The sequence below is a fragment of the Diabrotica undecimpunctata genome, chromosome 5, assembly GCF_040954645.1.
Source record: "Diabrotica undecimpunctata isolate CICGRU chromosome 5, icDiaUnde3, whole genome shotgun sequence".
In the NCBI taxonomy this organism is placed as follows: domain Eukaryota; kingdom Metazoa; phylum Arthropoda; class Insecta; order Coleoptera; family Chrysomelidae; genus Diabrotica; species Diabrotica undecimpunctata.
Window position 1 is genome coordinate 73,858,852 of NC_092807.1, and position 18,509 is coordinate 73,877,360.

Sequence of the window (18,509 nt, forward strand, 5' to 3'; positions counted from 1 at the left end):
TTCTTTCGAGAAGATCAGGTCGTACAGGCCAGGTGTAGCTTTAAAAATGTGTGAATCCATTTGAATGCTATCTTTACCGAACTCAATTGTTTTATTTCCAAACGACCATTTTCCAGTAGACCAATTAACATTTGGACCGTATATGTGGTCTGCATTCCCTAAATCTTGCGTATATTTTTCTAAATAAGGGTTGTACGAAGTTTGCGTATGTAGAGGTTCGATGTCATCACTGACCTGTGATGGTTGATGAGTTTGTGAATCATCTTCGTTGAGATCTGGTTTAGGGACATTCACATAGTTGGCTATTTCTTTAAGAGGCGTAGTTATTGGCTTAAACGTTGTCTGTAGAAGTTCTTTTTCATCAGCTTGCATTCTTCTAAGAGCTTTATACTTTTCTCTCACAATTGCAGCAAGTTTTTTTACTTGAACCGCTCTGTTTGAAGACATGTTAACAAATGCATTCTTGACTTTGAGTCCTTATATTTATACATCTGCACCCTTCTGTTAGCATGTCTCTGATGACGTCTGTACATCTCAGGTATCCCTCTATGGTCACCTGTGCCTTCTGTTAGCGTATATCTGATGACGTCTGGTACCCCTGTGTGGTCGCCTATGCTTTCTGTTAGCGTGTATCTAATGGCGTCTGGTACCCCTGTGTGTCTCTGAATATGTGTCACTGATGGCGTCTGTATGTCTCAGGTACCCCTTAAATGCTCTCTGTATATGTGTCACTGAGGGCATCTGTATGTCTCTACTACCCTCTACATATGTGTCACTGATGGCGTCTATATGTCTCAGGTACCCCTTAAATGCTCTCTGTATATGTGTCACTGAGGGCATCTGTATGTCTCTGGTACTCTATGCATATGTGTCACTGATGGCGTCTATATATCTCAGGTACCCCTCTGCGTCTCTGCATATGTGTCGCTGAAGGCGTCTATATGTCTCAGGCACCCCTCTGATGCTCTCTGTATATGTGTCACTGAGGGCGTCTGTATGTCTCTGGTACTCTCTGCATATGTGTCACTGATGGCGTCTATATATCTCAGGTACCCCTCTGTGTCTCTGCATATGTGTCGCTGAAGGCGTCTGTATGTCTCAGGTACCCCTCTGATACTCTCTGTTAGCGTATCACTGATGGCGTCTGCAATGTCTGCAGCCACTGTTAGGGTGAAAGAAAATGTAGGACCCATCGCCGGCTCTTCGGGCTCCTTCCTATCCCCGGAATTGGATCGGGTATTCACCATCTTTGGTTTGTCGCTGGTAGAAAGGTTAAATACCACCGCTGTTATAAATAACAGTTCCAGTGACAAATATATGTTATAGGTAACGGTTCCAAGGAACAGTTACAAAGTAACAGAACAAAAATGGAAAACAGATAGGTAAAAATGATCTAAGTATTCCTTGACTTACGGAAGGAATAACTTAGTAAACAAGTAAATTAAATGGTATAAAAATATAATGCAAAGAAAAATGTTTCTAAGTGTTCCTTGACTTACGGAAGAAACAACATAGGACAGAAATATAGATAAATGAAATATGTAAATGTGAGAGTAAAATATGGAAATATTTTAAAGTGTTTCTTGACTTACGGAAGAAACGACTTAGAGTGGAAAAATATAAAACGAGAAATGCACAAATGAAACTGATTATAGAAATATGTCTAAGTGTTTCTTGACCTACCGAAGAAACAACTTACAACCGAAAATAAACAAGAGAATCAAATATAGTAAAATAAATGCACAAATATTTATAAGTGTTTTTTGACTTATGGAAGAAACGACTTATAATAGAAAATAAGAAAAATCAAATATAGAAAAGATGTGAAAATATTGCTAAGTGTTTCTTGACTTACGGAAGAAACAACTTAGCATAAAATAGAAAATGAAAGAGACAAATGTATTAAGTATTTTCTTAACTTAAGGAAGAAAATATCTTAGATAAAATATCGGAAATAATAATGCAACAATTATTATGAAAATATTTCTAAGTGTTCTTTTGACTTACCGGAAAAGAACGGCTTAGACGCACAATTAAAATAACAAGTCAAATATTCAGAGAAATATTTCTAAGAGTTCTTTGACTTACCGGAAAGAACTACTTAGAGAAAGTACAAATCAAAATATAAAATAGAAAAAGCAAGATAAATATTTCTAAGTGTTCTTAACTTACGGAAGAACAACTTAGACACAAAATACAAGAAAAATAAACAATCAAAATAATCAAATAAAATATCAAACAATCAGTACATGAATAAATATAGATCAATGTAATATTCTAACCTGAAAAGGTCTGAATATACAATAATGCTAAAATAAAAATGGTATATAGGAAATCAGAAATAAAACAATAACTTAGTAGGTACAATAATAGCACCGACTAGGTCTACAGTAGAAGAGGCAAGCTCGACTGATCGATGAGAGAAAATCTACCCGCTTTTATGTAAAACAAATCCTTTGTTTTACGTAGCGAAAGTGGAATTTCCCTGCATCGAATCAATTAGAAATTTGGATTTGGCCAAACTTGAAATTCCCAAGTATTTTGACCGATATCCAAATTCCTTGATACGTCCGGCACGGCTGTCAGCTCCCGGCTGACACGCCTCCGGAGGACATTTATTAGTGATGCAATATTTAAATTACACCTCTTTCTGGTCACACCTGTATAGGGTATCAGTTCTACCTATGTCAGCCAAAAGCATTCGCTGTTACCTATATTATTGTTAAGAATCGAGTTATATTTTATTTTTTAAGTATCTTTGCTACAGTAATAAAAATATTTTCTCGTCTTTTCAGTAGACATGCCGGAGTTTCTTTAAAATATGCTATCGTCGATTTGCTTTTCTTAAAATCACAATAAATATCAACCATTTTTTCTGTTTCGCCGCTTTTACACATAAACATTCCTTTTTTCATCGTAAATTCTATTTGATGAGGCAGATAGTGCTTTATAATTGCATCTGTTGGATCGAATACTATCCCATTATGTTCATTCCAGAAATGTGGCGTAATTACAATTCCATTTAAGTAGACCTTTGTACCTGCTACCACTTTTGTTGTTATCCCATACTTCCTGGCAACTTCATGAAAGATTAAACTAGCCGGTAAACACACGCCTGCGTAGTTGGCTCGAATAAATTCTTGCTCGATACATGTCTTAATCAAGTTTAACTGAATGTACTGTTTCGTACTGGAGCAACTGATGTGTCTACTTTGACTGTTTTTCGATGAATGAAAACTTGTTGGTATTACTTAAAATAAAAATCGAGTGTGTTAGTGATGAACGTAGTGGGAGTTCCCTCGTCGAACATTTAAGCAAATCTAACTGAATAGTTTTTAATGTCATGTTTATTCTTCATATGTCGATATATATCGGTTCTATTCACACATCTTTCGTAAAGTAGCTGACAACTATCATAAATAAATTGCCATTCTTTAAAATCTTCATAACTAGACCAGGAAGAAGAATTATATGGAATCCACTTTCCATCATCATTTAAACCTCCTTTAATGTATCACAAAATTCACTTGAGGTGACATCGGGATACTCCTGAAGACAACTCTTACAAGTCCTAACCATGACTCCTTGTGATAGAATGATGAAGAATGATAAGATCAAATTATAATTTTCTATACCTACGTCAATCACCACAATATTTCTGCTAAAATTTTATTTCATAGTTGGCAGTACTGCATCTTTTTATGTTGGTAGTACTGATACTTCCTTTTATCTCTCGTAGCATTAGGGAAAAATATATCCAAGTTCAATAAATGTGTTAAAAGCAGCACTTTTATGTGTAATTGTTATGGAAGAACAAGCACAAATCCATACATTTTAGGAGCCCTTTTATAAACCATTCAGTCTTTGTCCGAATAAAAGTATATTTAATACCCCACATTAAGGTTTTTTTTTCATTCTGTTTCAGATATTCCTAGCGTTCAGACGTGCTCTGGTAAGTGTTTTAGACTTGTGATCTGGTGAGTGATATATTTTGAACATTTTTTGATTTTTTTTTTGAAAATTTTGGACTTTTTTGGGTTTTCGATAACTTTTTGAAAATTTTTGATTTTTAATTAACTTTGAATTTTGGGTTTTTTGTTTAATTTTGAATTCTAGTTTTTTTATATAAATATGTTGGCTAAACTTATTACACTTATATCATCCATCTTAGGCTTAATCAGAACTGATTATAATTATGAAAAATTCGGAAAAGGTCTGACGGAGTGTAGAAAAGGGATTAAGATGATTAATAATAAGATGAGAACAGCAAAGACGATTGGCGAAAAGCAGCACCTCGAAGCCCAGATGAGGCACGTTAAAACTTTGCGAAATCAGTTAAAGGCAGAACAGAAGAAGGGAGCGGGGCTTAACACTCGACCGGAGACTGCTTACAAGAGGGTACAATGGGATGACTCCACTTCAGCGTTCAACTCGAGAATAAGAACGGGAGTCATCTCAAACCTGAAACACAAGGACCCCGGCAGTTTTCTTGATGATTGCAAAGCCCTGTTTAAGCGGAGAATCCAGAACGCACTCAAAAAAGACGAAGCAGTTAAAGTTAATACAGCTTTCGGCGGGGAATTCGAAATTACACAGGGTGATAAGATTCTTAAAGATACGAAATATTTTACGACTTCAAACTCGGCCATCTATAGACAGCAATATTGATGAATGGTTTGAAAAGAACGTGGTGCAACCCATCAGCAAAGATTTGGAAGAATTCCATGAACGTGATTCCGGATGGGCTCTAAAAGCTGTTGTTAACCTGGGGGTGAACATTAACAAATTTACACCGCAACTAGGATCCTCATACGTCGAACTTCCTCCTCAAATAAAAAGAAAAGAAGCATGTATTAATGTTAAGAATGATGACAAAGCATGCTTTGCATGGGCCGTTGTATCAGCCTTATACCCTGTTACTGAGCATCCACAAAGAGTGTCAAAATACCCCCACTACTCCCAAGTGTTAAAGCTCAAGGGAATTCAGTGGCCTATGACCATAAAACAAATTCCTAATTTTGAAAATCAGAATGACATTTCAATAAACGTATATTACCTAAAAAAAGATAAACATTTTACGACCCTCCCAACCTTCCTAATAAAAAACAAGAAGGATAAACATGTAAACTTGCTATTAATTCAAGTTAAATATGATGAGCAAGGTCCGATTAGATATCATTACGTTTGGAGAAAAAGCCTATCTCGCCTTCTCGCGAACCAATTAAGCAAAGAAAAGAAAACAAAATATTTCTGCAATGCCTGCCTCCATTACTTTCGATCACAGGAAAAGTTAAATATTCATAAAGCATGCTGCAAAGGGCGATTGGATCTTATCTGTGATCGATGCTTACAATCATTTTCATCGGCTGTTCAGCTAGAAGCTCACACCGAAGACTGTATAAGGATTAACGATACTGCCATTAAAATGCCTGAGAACAGTAATAAAATGCTTAGATTTAAGAATTACAGGAATAAGATTAAAGCCCCCTACGCCGTTTACGCGGATCTCGAAAGTGTTCTGGAACATAGCGCGGAAAAGACTGCCTATCAAAAACATATTCCTGCGGCAGTTGATTATTTCTTTAAATGCTCGTACGACGATTCTTTGTCAACTTATAGCTCATATCGAGGAAAGGATTGCATGAAGTGGTTCGCAGATGAACTTAATCAGCTTGCTGAGAAAGTGTCAACGGTGTTTTTGTGCCCGTATGATATAAATATGACAACTCAGCAAGAGAGTGATTTCCATGCAGCCACTCGTTGTCATATCTGCGAGCAGCGCTTCTCCCCCAGTGATAAGAAAGTACGGGATCACGATCATCTCACTTCAGAAAATAATTACAGAGGTGCGGCTCATGAAGGGTGTAACATTAATTACAAAGATGCTCACACTATCCCGGTCATATTTCATAACCTCTCCGGATATGACGCACATTTTATTATTAATGATATTGCCTCACATATAAAAGGACCTGTAGATCTTCTTCCTATAAATAAGGAAAAATATATATCATTTACAAAACGTATTGATGATGCTCGAATCCACTTCCGCTTTATCGATAGTTTTCGGTTCATGGCGTCTTATCTTAATAAACTATCTTCGTATTTACCGAAATATCCTAACCTCAAATCTCAATTTTCTTCGCTTCCCGAGGAGCAATTTAATCTACTTACAAAAAAGGGCATCATGCCATATGATTATATTGATTCTTTTGATCGCTTCAATGAAACATGTCTACCGCCACAGGATGCCTTTTACAATAATCTTAAAGATAAACCCTGCCCTCGTCGGCATTATCGTAGAGCTCAAGAAGTCTGGTCATCATTCTCATGTTCCACTCTTGGGGATTATGTAGATCTCTACATGAAAACCGACATCCTTCTTCTTGCCGACGTCTCTGAGCGGTTCCGCTCCAGCTGCCTCGCCACATATAATCTCGACCCCGCTCACTATTATACTTTGCCGGGGTATACGTGGGATGCGATGCTTAAGCACACAAAACAGGAACTGGAGCTTTTAACAGATCCAGACATGCATTTGTTTGTTGAGCGTGGCATTCGTGGTGGTCTTAGCCAAGTTTGCTCTAAAAGACGTGCGAAAGCCAACAATCCATACATCAACAACTATGATCCATCTAAACCGAAAACGTTTCTTATGTACTTTGATGTTAATAACCAGTATGGTTGGGCAATGTCTCAATATCTTCCCTATGGTGGTTTCGAGTGGACTGATACTAACATCGACGTTCTTAGTATTCCGGACGATTCTTCTGAAGGGTACATTCTCGAGGTAGATTTAGAATACCCTCAACATCTCCACGATCGTCACAAAGACATCCCATTCTGCCTCCAATCTTTGAACCCAAAAACTATGTTTCCTCCAAAACGTCCTCGAGAGCTCACCAAATTAATGGCCACCTTAAGCCCCAAAAGAAAATATGTAATTCATTACAGAACATTAAAGCAAGCATTAACTCACGGCTTAGTTCTGAAAAAGATTCATAGGGTACTTAAATTCAAGCAGGCTCCATGGTTAAAGAGTTACATCGATCTAAACACAGATCTTCGAAAAAAGGCAAAGAATGAGTTTGAAAAGAACCTTTTTAAGTTAATGAATAATGCCGTGTTTGGTAAGACCATGGAGAATGTACGCAAGCGCGTTGATATTAAATTGTTGACCGAATGGCAGGGTCGTTACGGAGCTGAAGCTAGAATAAGTAGCCCCCTGTTTAAAAACGCTACTATCTTTAATGAAAATTTGGTTGCTGTTGAGATGCATAGAGCGGAAATATGGTTAGATAAACCGATTTATGTTGGAATGAGTATATTGGATTTAGCTAAAATAACCATATATGATTTCCAATATGGGTATTTAGCTAGCAGGTTCGGAGAAAACTTTTCGACTTGCTATACAGATACAGATTCGCTAATTGTAAAGATATGCGAACAAGACCCGTATGAAGCAATGATAGACGATTGCTATAAATATTTTGACACGTCTGACTACCCAGTAGATAATATTTACGGCATCCCCCACGTTAATATGAAGGTACTGGGTATGATGAAAGATGACAATAATGGCCGCGTTATGACCGACTACATAGGTCTTCGATCGAAATTGTACACTACAAAAGTAGCCATCACAGGTGATGAGATCGAACAAATAAAGAGAAACATGAAAGAACAAGAGTATGAGGATGATGAAATTGATAATATTATACGAAATTATCGTGTAACGAAGAAGGCGAAGGGGGTAAAGAAATCTGTGGTAAATACTAAAATTATTTTTGATGACTACGTACAGTGTTTAGATGCTTATACAACAAAGACGGCCCCACAGAATCTAATACGTTCAGATAAGCACCAAGTATATACGATAACACAAAGCAAAATTGCCTTAAGCCCTAATGATGATAAAAGACATCACCTTCCGGAGTCTTATGATACGCTTCCATGGGGGCATTATTCAATTAATAATCTTGAGATGGATGTTGATTAACACACAAAACAAGATTTCGCTGAGTCCTCAATTTAGTCATTTATCCTTGATGTATTATTTGATTGACTTTAAGATGGATGCTGATTGCATAGTATCATTTTTTAAAACTTACTTTATTTATTACAACTACGATATTGATAAATACATCTGAATCATACACTTTTTTATTATATTCCTCTGAATTATTATATTCACCCTTCTAAGGGTGTTTATATTCTATAAACACCCTTTAATATCACTCATCATTTTTATATAATTAAGATTAGCATATTTAGTTGATTGAATATAGTCATTTTAAAACTTTATTTATTACAGCTAACATAATGCTAAATATATCTGGAACAGACCTCCTTTTCACTCCCTTTCCATCATTCATCGTTTTTATATAATATGATAATTCTACTAGATCATAGTTTTGTATATATTATTTTTAAATTAAGATACTTAAGATTAGCACATATAAAAAAGATGTTTAGTTATGACCACTAAAAGATATTCGATATGGACCACTGGCGAATTAATGAACCGTTCTGGTTAACTCCAGAGTTATGTGTTCGGGCAACCGTTCATTATAAAACATGGCTATCAGATCATAAAAAGATGTCTGTTGAACCATACATATGTATATAGTTTAAAAAGATGTTCAGTTAAGACCAATAAAAGATATCTGACATAGCCCACTGGCAAATTAATGAGCAGTTCTGGTTAACTCCGGAGCCGTTGCTCGTGAAGCCTCGTAGCAAAACGATCGATAACTTAATGGTCTCCTTTCCTCGATTTAGTTTTAAGTCTTCGATAGCCTGTCACAAAACAGAAGTCGGAGAAATCCCTAGTTTTAAGATTAGCTAACCTAGAATTATCGACCAACCTCTAATAATTCATTTTGAATACTAAACAGTAGCTATTGAATTAACACCAAAGTATCGATGTTTTAAAATTAATAAAAATAAAAGATGTCCATCGAATCAATAAAAAGATGTCTACTAAACCAAGTTAAATCATGAGCTGATCTTAGTAAAGTTAAGTATATTGTTATTATATTTATTATCATATAATGTAAAATAATTCATTCCTACTAACCATCATCCTAACATGGCAGTCGATGTAGTCGTACCTGCACGTTGGTGACTGATGTTATGAACATATTTTTTCTGTTTTTCAGCAAGTTTATGTTCGAACCGAATTGACTACCTTTCATGCATTGCATGCTTACATCATTTTTATACCTCCCTTTACACATACATTCCATCGCTATTTTACCATATCCATACAACATTTTTTCAGACAGTCTATGTAGCTATTTCTTACCAGAGACCCGAAGTACAATAGCAACCCACAAAACATAATATCACCTGACTTGTCTTAGATAAAATATAGTATGCAACTCACCATTTGTATTCTATAATTTTTATATCTCCCGAATTGTCACAGATAAAATATAGTATGCAACTCACCATCTGTATTTAATAATTTTTATATTACTCGAACTGCCGTAGATATGCATATAACGAATAATAGTGCTGTATAGTAATGCACGCTCTGTGTATAGTAGTACTTAATCAGAGAAGATTATATTGAGGATGTTTTTTGGTTTGGCCATACTGTAAGAATGGTATACGTTCTTTAAATAGTCATGTCAATACCTCACACGTTGTTGCACGTTATATCGTACACCTCGCCTTTCGCATTGTTTCGCATTGTTTCGAGAGAGAGAAAGAGAGAGAGAGAGAGAGAGAGAGAGAAGAAGCGATAGGCCGAAGGAGTGTCTTTTTACGATGACGTGTGCTAGATGGTTTGGATAGATGTAGCCGACAGGCGGCGTGACGAGATGATAAACTGTAATAGACGTGGAATCCCATTCCAACTAGGTCCAATATATGATATAGCGCCGTGTTGGCGATGTTGTCATTCTCTGTTAGCCTCACTTACCTTCAATGTCTATTATGCTAAAATCAATAGCAATGAAAATCCGATATAGTGCCGTTTTGACAATGTCTTTGTCTTTGTTTTTTGTCTCCCCGTTTCCTCCTCTTTCCAACGAGCCCTCGTACGTCATTATCGATTCAATAGAATCGAAGATATGACGTAATGCCGTTTTGGCATTGTCTTTGTCTTTGTTTTTTGTCTTAACATATTTCCCGTCACCTCCCCTTTCATTTAACGTGTTACACGTAGTAATCTGGCTAATAACAACAGAGATATGACGTAATGCCGTTTTGACAATGTCTTTGTCTTTGTTTTTTTGTCTTAACATATTCGTTCTCACCTTTCCATCGATACCTCACACATTGTTATATGTTGAGCCGTTAAGACGTTACAAGCTTAGTGCCGTTTTGGCAATGTCTTTTTGTTTTTGTGTTAACGTATTCGTTACCCTTTTTCATCGATTGGCATTGTCTTTGCGTTCACTTTTTGTTTTAACATCTTCGATCCCACCTCCCCTTTCCATCGATACCTTACACATTGTTGTACGTTGAGCCGTTTAGATGTTACAAGCTTAGTGCCATTTTGGCAATGTCTTTGCGTTTTATTTTTATCTTAACATATTCGTTACCCCCTCCCCTCTTCATCGATACCTTACACATTGTTATACGTTAAGCCGTTTAGACGTTACAAGCTTAGTACCGTTTTTTCAATGTCTTTGCGTTTTATTTTTATCTTAGCATATTCATTACCACCTCTTCTTTCCATCGATACCTTGCACGTTGTTGTACGTTGAGTCGTTTAGACGTTACAAGCTTAGTGCCGTTTTGGCAATGTCTTTGCATTTTATTTTTATCTTAACATATTCGTTACCCCCTCCCTTTTTCATCGATACCTTGCACGTTGTTGTAAGTTGAGCCGTTTGGACGTTAAAGCTTAGTGCCGTTTTGGCAACGACTTTGCGGTTGATTTTTATCTTAACATGTTCGTTACCCCCTCCACTTTTCATCGATACCTCACACGTCACGATCCGATATGTCGTCGCGCCTCCACCACGAAATGAACCAAAAACGAGCAGAATGAACCTTAGCGATTTCCCATGTTAATTTCCATAAGAGTTGGCCCCGTTCCCGTGCTGCCCCTTTACTCTTCAAGTCCACAAAATGAGCAACGGGGTTTTTTATTATCCTGCTTTGTATAAAACGAGGATTCTTCACTTACTTTTTCATTATTTTTCAACTTCAGTTATGCATCAAGTAATTTTGCTTTAACAAAGTCAACAGTTAACTTGTCATTTGACGTTTCTAATACAGTAATGACAGTGTCGAACGTATCTGTCATTGTTAACAACAGGTGACAAACCTTATCATCTTCTTCTATTGTGGTTCCAGTGGATTCGAGGTCACGTATTAAACAATCGAACTCAACGAAAAACTTTTGTAACTCTGTGCCTTGTTTATATTTCAAGGTTAATAACTTTTTTCGCACATATAAACGAGAAAGAATACTTTTTTTTTCAAAAACTTTTTCTAAATTTTTTATCATTTCGAAAGCTGACTTACAATCACGAATATATTCTAAATGTTCATCTGTAATGCATGTGACAATAATAGATCTCGCTGTTGCATCATGCTTTTTATGCTGAGATTGCTCGTTTCTTGATAAAGCTGCTAGTTGCATTGCAGTTACTTCTGTGGTAATCAAAACATTAACACCTCTGGCATCTAGAAGATTGCCTAATCTAAATTTCCAGGACGAAAAATTCGTAGATGTTAATTGCGGATACAAACTCACGGTTGAATTCGCACTACTTAAACTTTGGGCTGCCATTTTTAATTTTATTGACGGTCACTAATAACACTATTTGCCGGTTTTCACAAATTGGGAACACTAAACAAAAACTTTACTTGTTATGGAATGTACTCTGGGCCCATAACCTTTTTAATAAACTTTCAGACTTGCAGAGTATAATTAAATGAGTGTAATTAATTATTTGAGAAAGTAAAACACCGCTCCATGTGCAGAACAGAATGACAACTTCTTTATTACTTCCGTCATGGTAGCCAACCTGATTTACAATATGTTTGGGGATCAGGATAGGCAACATTTCAATACAAGTAAATATAGTTCATTTCTTATATAATAATAATACCTAATTGAATCACTTACTTTTGACAAGGTTTTGGGCCACCCTTGTATACAATATTTCTTTACTAGTTTCAGATCCTCATCAGCATCCACTTCAGTCCTAAATTGCTCTCTCTTCTCATCAGTCATGTTAATAGTATGAACTATTTCTGTAATAAATTTATCATCTCCACTTCATCTTTTATAAAATTCCTCGATAATAAATCTGCCACATGCATGAACTTGCCTGGCTTAAATTTTACCTCTATGTCATATTTAGATAATCTTATCCTAATCCTTTGTAATCTCGGCGATAAAATTGTAAAATTTATTGCATGCATATAGGATTGCCAAGAACTCCTTTTCAATTTGACTCATATTTGACTTTGCTGTTGTTAGCGCCCTAGATGCATATGCTACAGGTCTGTTATTCTGTAAGAGATAGCACCCCAAGCCATTACTACTACTGTCAGTCTGTATCACGGTTGGTAACTTCTCATTGAAATTGGCAAGCACACTACTTGACATAATTACTTCTTTAATTATTTATTTAGTGCATCAAAATGTCTATATGTCCATACCCATGCATTCCTTTTTTTAAGAGTTCTCTTAAGGGAGTGGAAATTTTTGACAAGTTTGGAATGAATGCTCTTAAATAATTTACCATTCCCAAAATTTGTTGTCATTTCTTTTTATTTTCCGGATCCTTCAATCTTCTTATCGCTTCTACTTTTTTGTTGTCAGCTCTCATCCCATCTTTATCAAAGATATGACCCAAGTATCTAACACTTTCAACGCAATATTGTATTTTGTTTGGGTTAAATTTCACATTTAGTTCTCTAGCCCTAACACCTTATTTAGTGTATTATTATGCTCTTTTATTGACTCACCACAAATTAATAGATCATCGAAGTAGACTATACAACCTGGAATATCTGCAAAATTTTCAGAATTCAATTTCTGGAAGTATTCAGGTGCTATGTTAAGACCAAATGGCAGGCGGCAAAATTTATATGTGCCAAATATAGTGCCAAAAGCACATAAATTACTGGATTGCTCATTCAGTTCTACTTGGTAAAAACCCTCCTTAAAATCTAGAACTGTAAAAAATGACTTACCCTGTAACATTGAACGAATCTCATCAACAGTAGGTATTATACAAAATTCCCGTTCCAATGCCTTGTTCAGGTCACGAGGATCTAGGCAGATACGTAATGATTTATCAGTTTTCTCAACAATTACCAGGTTACTAAGCCACTGCGTAGGACCATCAACCTTTGCTATGATTCCTCGCTTTTCAAGATCAATTAGTTGATTATTAAGTTTAGGCTTGATTGTAAGTGGAACTCTACGAGGTGGCCTAGCCACTGGCACTGCATTTTCTTTAAGCTTTAAACTACATTTTTTCTGAAATTTACCTAAACCTGAAAAAACATCCTTATCATTTCTACAAATTTTTCTTTAGAATGCAGTGTTATGTTATCAATTTTATTAATTAAATCAAGCTCTATGGTATAACATAAACCCAAGATAGGTGTTGATCTTTCCTTTACAACAACAAAATCTAATAAATGATCAATATTTTTATATTTACAGACAAGTTATATTATACCCAAAGGAATGATCTTAAAACCACCATATGTCTCAAGTATGACCTTAGTTTCTTTTAATTCATTAATTTTGCAAACTTTTTCAACAAAAACCTTGGGTAAAATGTTAACCTGTACCCCTGTATCTATTTTAAAAGGTATATCAATCTTATTCATTTTTTAAATTTTCCATCCAGTCTTTATTATTTTTATTCTTAATTTCATTAACAGTGATTGATGAAATCATAAAATCGTCTACTTCATTATTTTCACTTTCTTTCACTTGTACCTCTCTACTAACCTACCATGATAACACACTTTATCAAAATGCCCATATTTACCACACTTTCTACACTTTTTTCCATATGCTGGACACCTCTTTGGTCCATGGACACTCCCACAGTGTCTGCAGTTAAATTCACCTCTAGAAGAACTTGCACCCCTGACTGTTTGGACTGAATTATGCCCCTGCTTGACTTTACTTCCAATTGATTTAATTTTCACCTTCTCTAAACTGTTCTGAACTTCTTTTATTTGAGCTTGGGATACTTCATGCATTTTACATATTTCAATAGCTTTGGTCAGATCTAAATTAATTGTTTTTAAAATGCTTTGTTGTGCATTCTTACTATTGATGCCTAATACCAAAGAATATATAGACGCTTAATAAGCGTCTATATTCTTTGGTAATATGTTTATCCAAATTTCCAAACCAAAATCCAAACTTCGTGCAACTTCGTATCAAAACAATAAACAATAATGGGCGCGTTCAGCAGACGGAGCAGCTACCGAGGATCGGTTATCGAGAGCTCTCCGTGCCGTAATAGTTACGACGAAGACCGATTGAGGACGCTGGCACGCATTGACATTGGCATGGGCGCGAAGAAAAATCATAATAATACCATTTAAATTATTGCTATTTAAATAAAGCTGTTGTAATCGATTGTAATCAGGGAACTGCGATTTTCTTTTTTTTTTTAATATGGCTGTTATGTGTAAAATTTGTAAAAAAATTCTCTCCAGTCAATCATGCTTGAATAGACATAATAAAAAAGTTCACAACCAGAAACTGACTGAAATAATAAGTTCAGAGTTAAATGTGTTTAATTCGAAGTGTTTTGAATATACAATTTCTTTTAAATTTATTACGGATTTACGCACACACCTACAGGACAAACACAACGTAGCAATAGAAATGATAGAGATTACCTTTAATGATTCTAAAGGTAAGTATTTGTACAACAAATTGTGTTATTACAATAATAAAATATATTTTTAGAGTTTGACGATTGGTTGGAGAATATAAATAAAAAAACAGAATATGTTTTGACAAGAAGATGCAAATTGAGGAAAACTGATGATGGCACTGTTAAAATGTCTTATTACCACTGTAATAGAAGTTATAAGAAATGTAATGCATAAAACGTTTTGAATAATAAATGTTTTACTAAATACTTTCAATATTACAGGCAACATTATTCAAGATGAGGTCAAAAAAAGGTTGCCAAAGATGCAAGGTTCAGAAAAACTATTTTTTCTTGTTTTCTTGCACAAGACAAATTATATCAAGCCAACTAAATAATGGAAAATGTATGGTTACATATTACAAAAGTCACTACCACCATGACAATGAAATTCGACATTTGCATTTATCAAAAATAGATAAAAACCAAGTTGCAAACAAATTATTAGCAGGAGTATCTGTTTCTAAGTAAGTTACTAGCACATATATTCACCTGACGGTCTACTGACCATAGGTGTGTAATAGCACATATTTTACATCAGTTATAATTTAAAATATTTTACAGGATACTGGATCAAAATAGAGATCACATTGTTGAAACTGATGTGCAAATAATTCACCTATTAACAAAAAAAGATATATACAATATAATTTTTTTTTTATTAACATTTAAGATTTTTACAATCTGTTTTGCAGTGAAAACAATAAGTAAAATTTTTTGTCTTTACATGACAGAGAGATGTAAGGTCCAGTGACCAAATCATCACGACACAAAAGATATATACAATATAAAAAATTCTTTTTTTTTATTAACATTTAAGATTTTTACAATCTGTTTTGCAGTGAAAACAATAAGTAAAATTTTTTGTCATTACATGACAGAGAGATGTAAGGTCCAGTGACCAAATCATCACGACACAAATTGGCTTTTTACCGGTAGGATGCGCACATACACTGATACGCGAGCACTAAAAGCGGCACTGATCACAATGGCTGGGTGCTGTTGAAGGCGTAACTCCCACTGCTGTAGGCTCTGTCAGGATCGGTGAGGTAGGTCCAAGGGGTCATGTCGCTTCAATCTCTTCGCTTGTTGGTTGTTGAGAAGATTGTGTGCCAGGGTATTAGGATGCACCCGCAACCTGTTTTGATATTGTTCAGAAGTTTTTTTGCACTCTTCAGAGACTGTTAGTACCTGAAGATCTCTATGTATTGCATCATTCTGGATATACCAAGGTGCATAAGCGATTGTTCTCAGAGTTTTGGATTGAAATCTTTGTATTATCATATATTAGATTTTCTAGCTGAACCCCAGAGCTGTGAGCTATAATCCCAAATGGGTTTTATTATTGGATTGTATATCAGCAGCTTGTTGTCAATAGATAGGTGAGAGTTTTTTATCAACATCCAGTAAAGTTTTCTGTATAAAATTTCCAATTGAAGCCTTTTCGTCCATATATGTTTGGTCCAAGTTAGACGTTTGTCAAAGTGAATACCTAAGTATTTTACGTCATGCTTTTGGGGCAAAGGATGTCCATTGAGGTTAACTTGTGGACATGTACCTCTTCTTAGAGTGAATGTAATTTGTGTGGATTTTGAGGGGTTTACTCTAATTCTCCAGAGTTTAAGCCATTCATTTGTTTTGTTCAGATGTAGTTGCAGTCTCTCTGATGCTATTATTGGGTTGCTATGAGAGGGTCAAAAATTTTTATGGTATAAGCGTATCAGATAATGGTAGAAGAAATGGAAATGATGCTGTCAGTGTGGACATTTGGGTGCAAGAACAACGAAGTTTTGAGAAAAATGCGGTCATATTTTATAAAAAGCAGGGTATTCAACATGATGATCTTGAGCAGAATGATTTCTGTTTAATAATTATGAATAAATCACAGACATATATGTTAAAGAAGTTTGGTGAAAACATAATTGCCATCGATTAAACACATGGTTTAAATGGTTATAACTTTGAACTTACAACATTAATGGTTGTGGACGAATTTGGCGAGGGGTTTCCATGTGCATGTATGTTCACAAACCGACAGGACACATTTATACATAAGCTTTTTTTTTGAAAAACTTAAGGATGCTCTAGGACATATAATTACTCCTAAAACTTTTATGTCTGACGTTACGGGGGTATACAACGCTTGGCAGCAAGTAATGGGCAAACCTGGTTATCAATTATATTATGCATGGCACATTGACCGTGCCTGTTAACAAAATTTATCAAAAATATCCAGCAGTGACAAAAAAAGTGGGTGTATAAAACTTTGAAATATTTGCAATATATTCCAGAGACAGAAAAATTTCAAACCAGTTTAATTAACACTTTAAATTTATTTTATAAAGATCCAGATACTGTAGAGTTTGGAAAATATTTTAAGAATAATTATAGTACCTACTAATTCCAAACTTTGGGCAGTCTGCTATAGGCGAGAATGTGGAATTAATACCAATATGTACCTAGAGTCTATGCACAAGACAATAAAATACTTTTATTTGCAAGGTACAACTGTAAAACGATTAGATAAAGGCTTACATGCGGTTTTAAAATATATTCGAGATAAAGTTGTTGATAGAACAATAAAAAAACTAAAGGTAGCATACTAAACGCATTTCTGCAATTGTTTCAAAACATCGTCAAGCAATAACATTATCTTTTGAGGTAAATCAGAATGAAAATGAAACGCTTTTATCAACATTTGGTGATGATAATACCACTTATACTGTTACAAAAGTAAACGACATCTCTTGTTGTGAATTACAGTGCAAATACTGCAGTATATGTGTGTACGTTTACCAATGTTCGTGTCTAGATTACTTTTTAAATAACACAATATGTAAACATATACACTACGTAGGATTACATAATAATAAACCACCGACAGTATGAAAATTGTAATACTGAAGTTGAATCTATGCAGAAAAAAGTTTTTACTTTGCGAACAAATATATTTGAATAAGTAAGAGAATCTTCAAATGTAAAGGTTGCAAATCTTCAACCAAATCAAAGGTTGAATCTTTAAATTTACAAGAATGTTGCAGCTATTTAAAAAAGGCTTCTTTAATATTAAATGTTGAAGCTAATAATGTGTCGCTGTCGCTACCCAATACTGTTAGATCTGAACCTACAAACAAGAAAATTGAGAAGCAATTGCAGTTTTTCTCTACAAAGAAGAAACAAAAACTTAAAAAAACTTTTGTCAAAAAGCCAAATATGGATGAAAAACAGTTAATTTCGGATGTGTTAAATACACGTCCGTATATTAGCTCAAATGTGGATAACGATCACAAATATTGTAAAAGTACTAATAAATAATTTTTACAACAAAAATTCTTGTTTTAAAATTCCATAAAATGAAATAAAATTCAAGTTTTTCAAAACCTGCTTCATTTTATAGTCAACTTTTCTGTAACTCCCTATGAATTTGTCTCTGTTAAAAACAACTATGAATTTTTTCCTTGTCTTAAAACAGATAAAAGTTAAGGAAGAATAACTTTCGCTAAAAATAAAAATAATTAAGTTTCTTAGCACAGTCTCCGTGGACACATTGTAAATAATAACTTAATAATTTTTAGAATATACTAATCCCGATGGCTTATAACTTAATATTTTTGTTTTTGAAAAAGC

The 18,509-nt window shown here is 34.8% G+C and overlaps 1 protein-coding gene across 1 annotated transcript; it reads left to right on the top strand.

Annotated features, from left to right (window-relative positions):
• Positions 1-4,131: 4,131 nt before the first annotated feature.
• On the top strand, positions 4,132-7,999 carry LOC140442282 (uncharacterized). Its single transcript, XM_072533357.1, has 2 exons — positions 4,132-4,597; positions 4,656-7,999. The coding sequence occupies exons 1-2, from the start codon at positions 4,132-4,134 to the stop codon at positions 7,997-7,999; spliced, it is 3,810 nt and encodes a 1,269-aa protein (XP_072389458.1).
• Positions 8,000-18,509: the final 10,510 nt, after the last annotated feature.

Coding starts and splice junctions, on each gene's coding strand:
- LOC140442282 (XM_072533357.1), top strand. CDS start 4,132: ATGTTGGCTAAACTTATTACACTTATATCATCCATCTTAGGCTTAATC. Junction 4,598..4,655: donor GGAATTCGAAATTACACAGG/GTGATAAGATTC, acceptor GGCCATCTATAG/ACAGCAATATTGATGAATGG.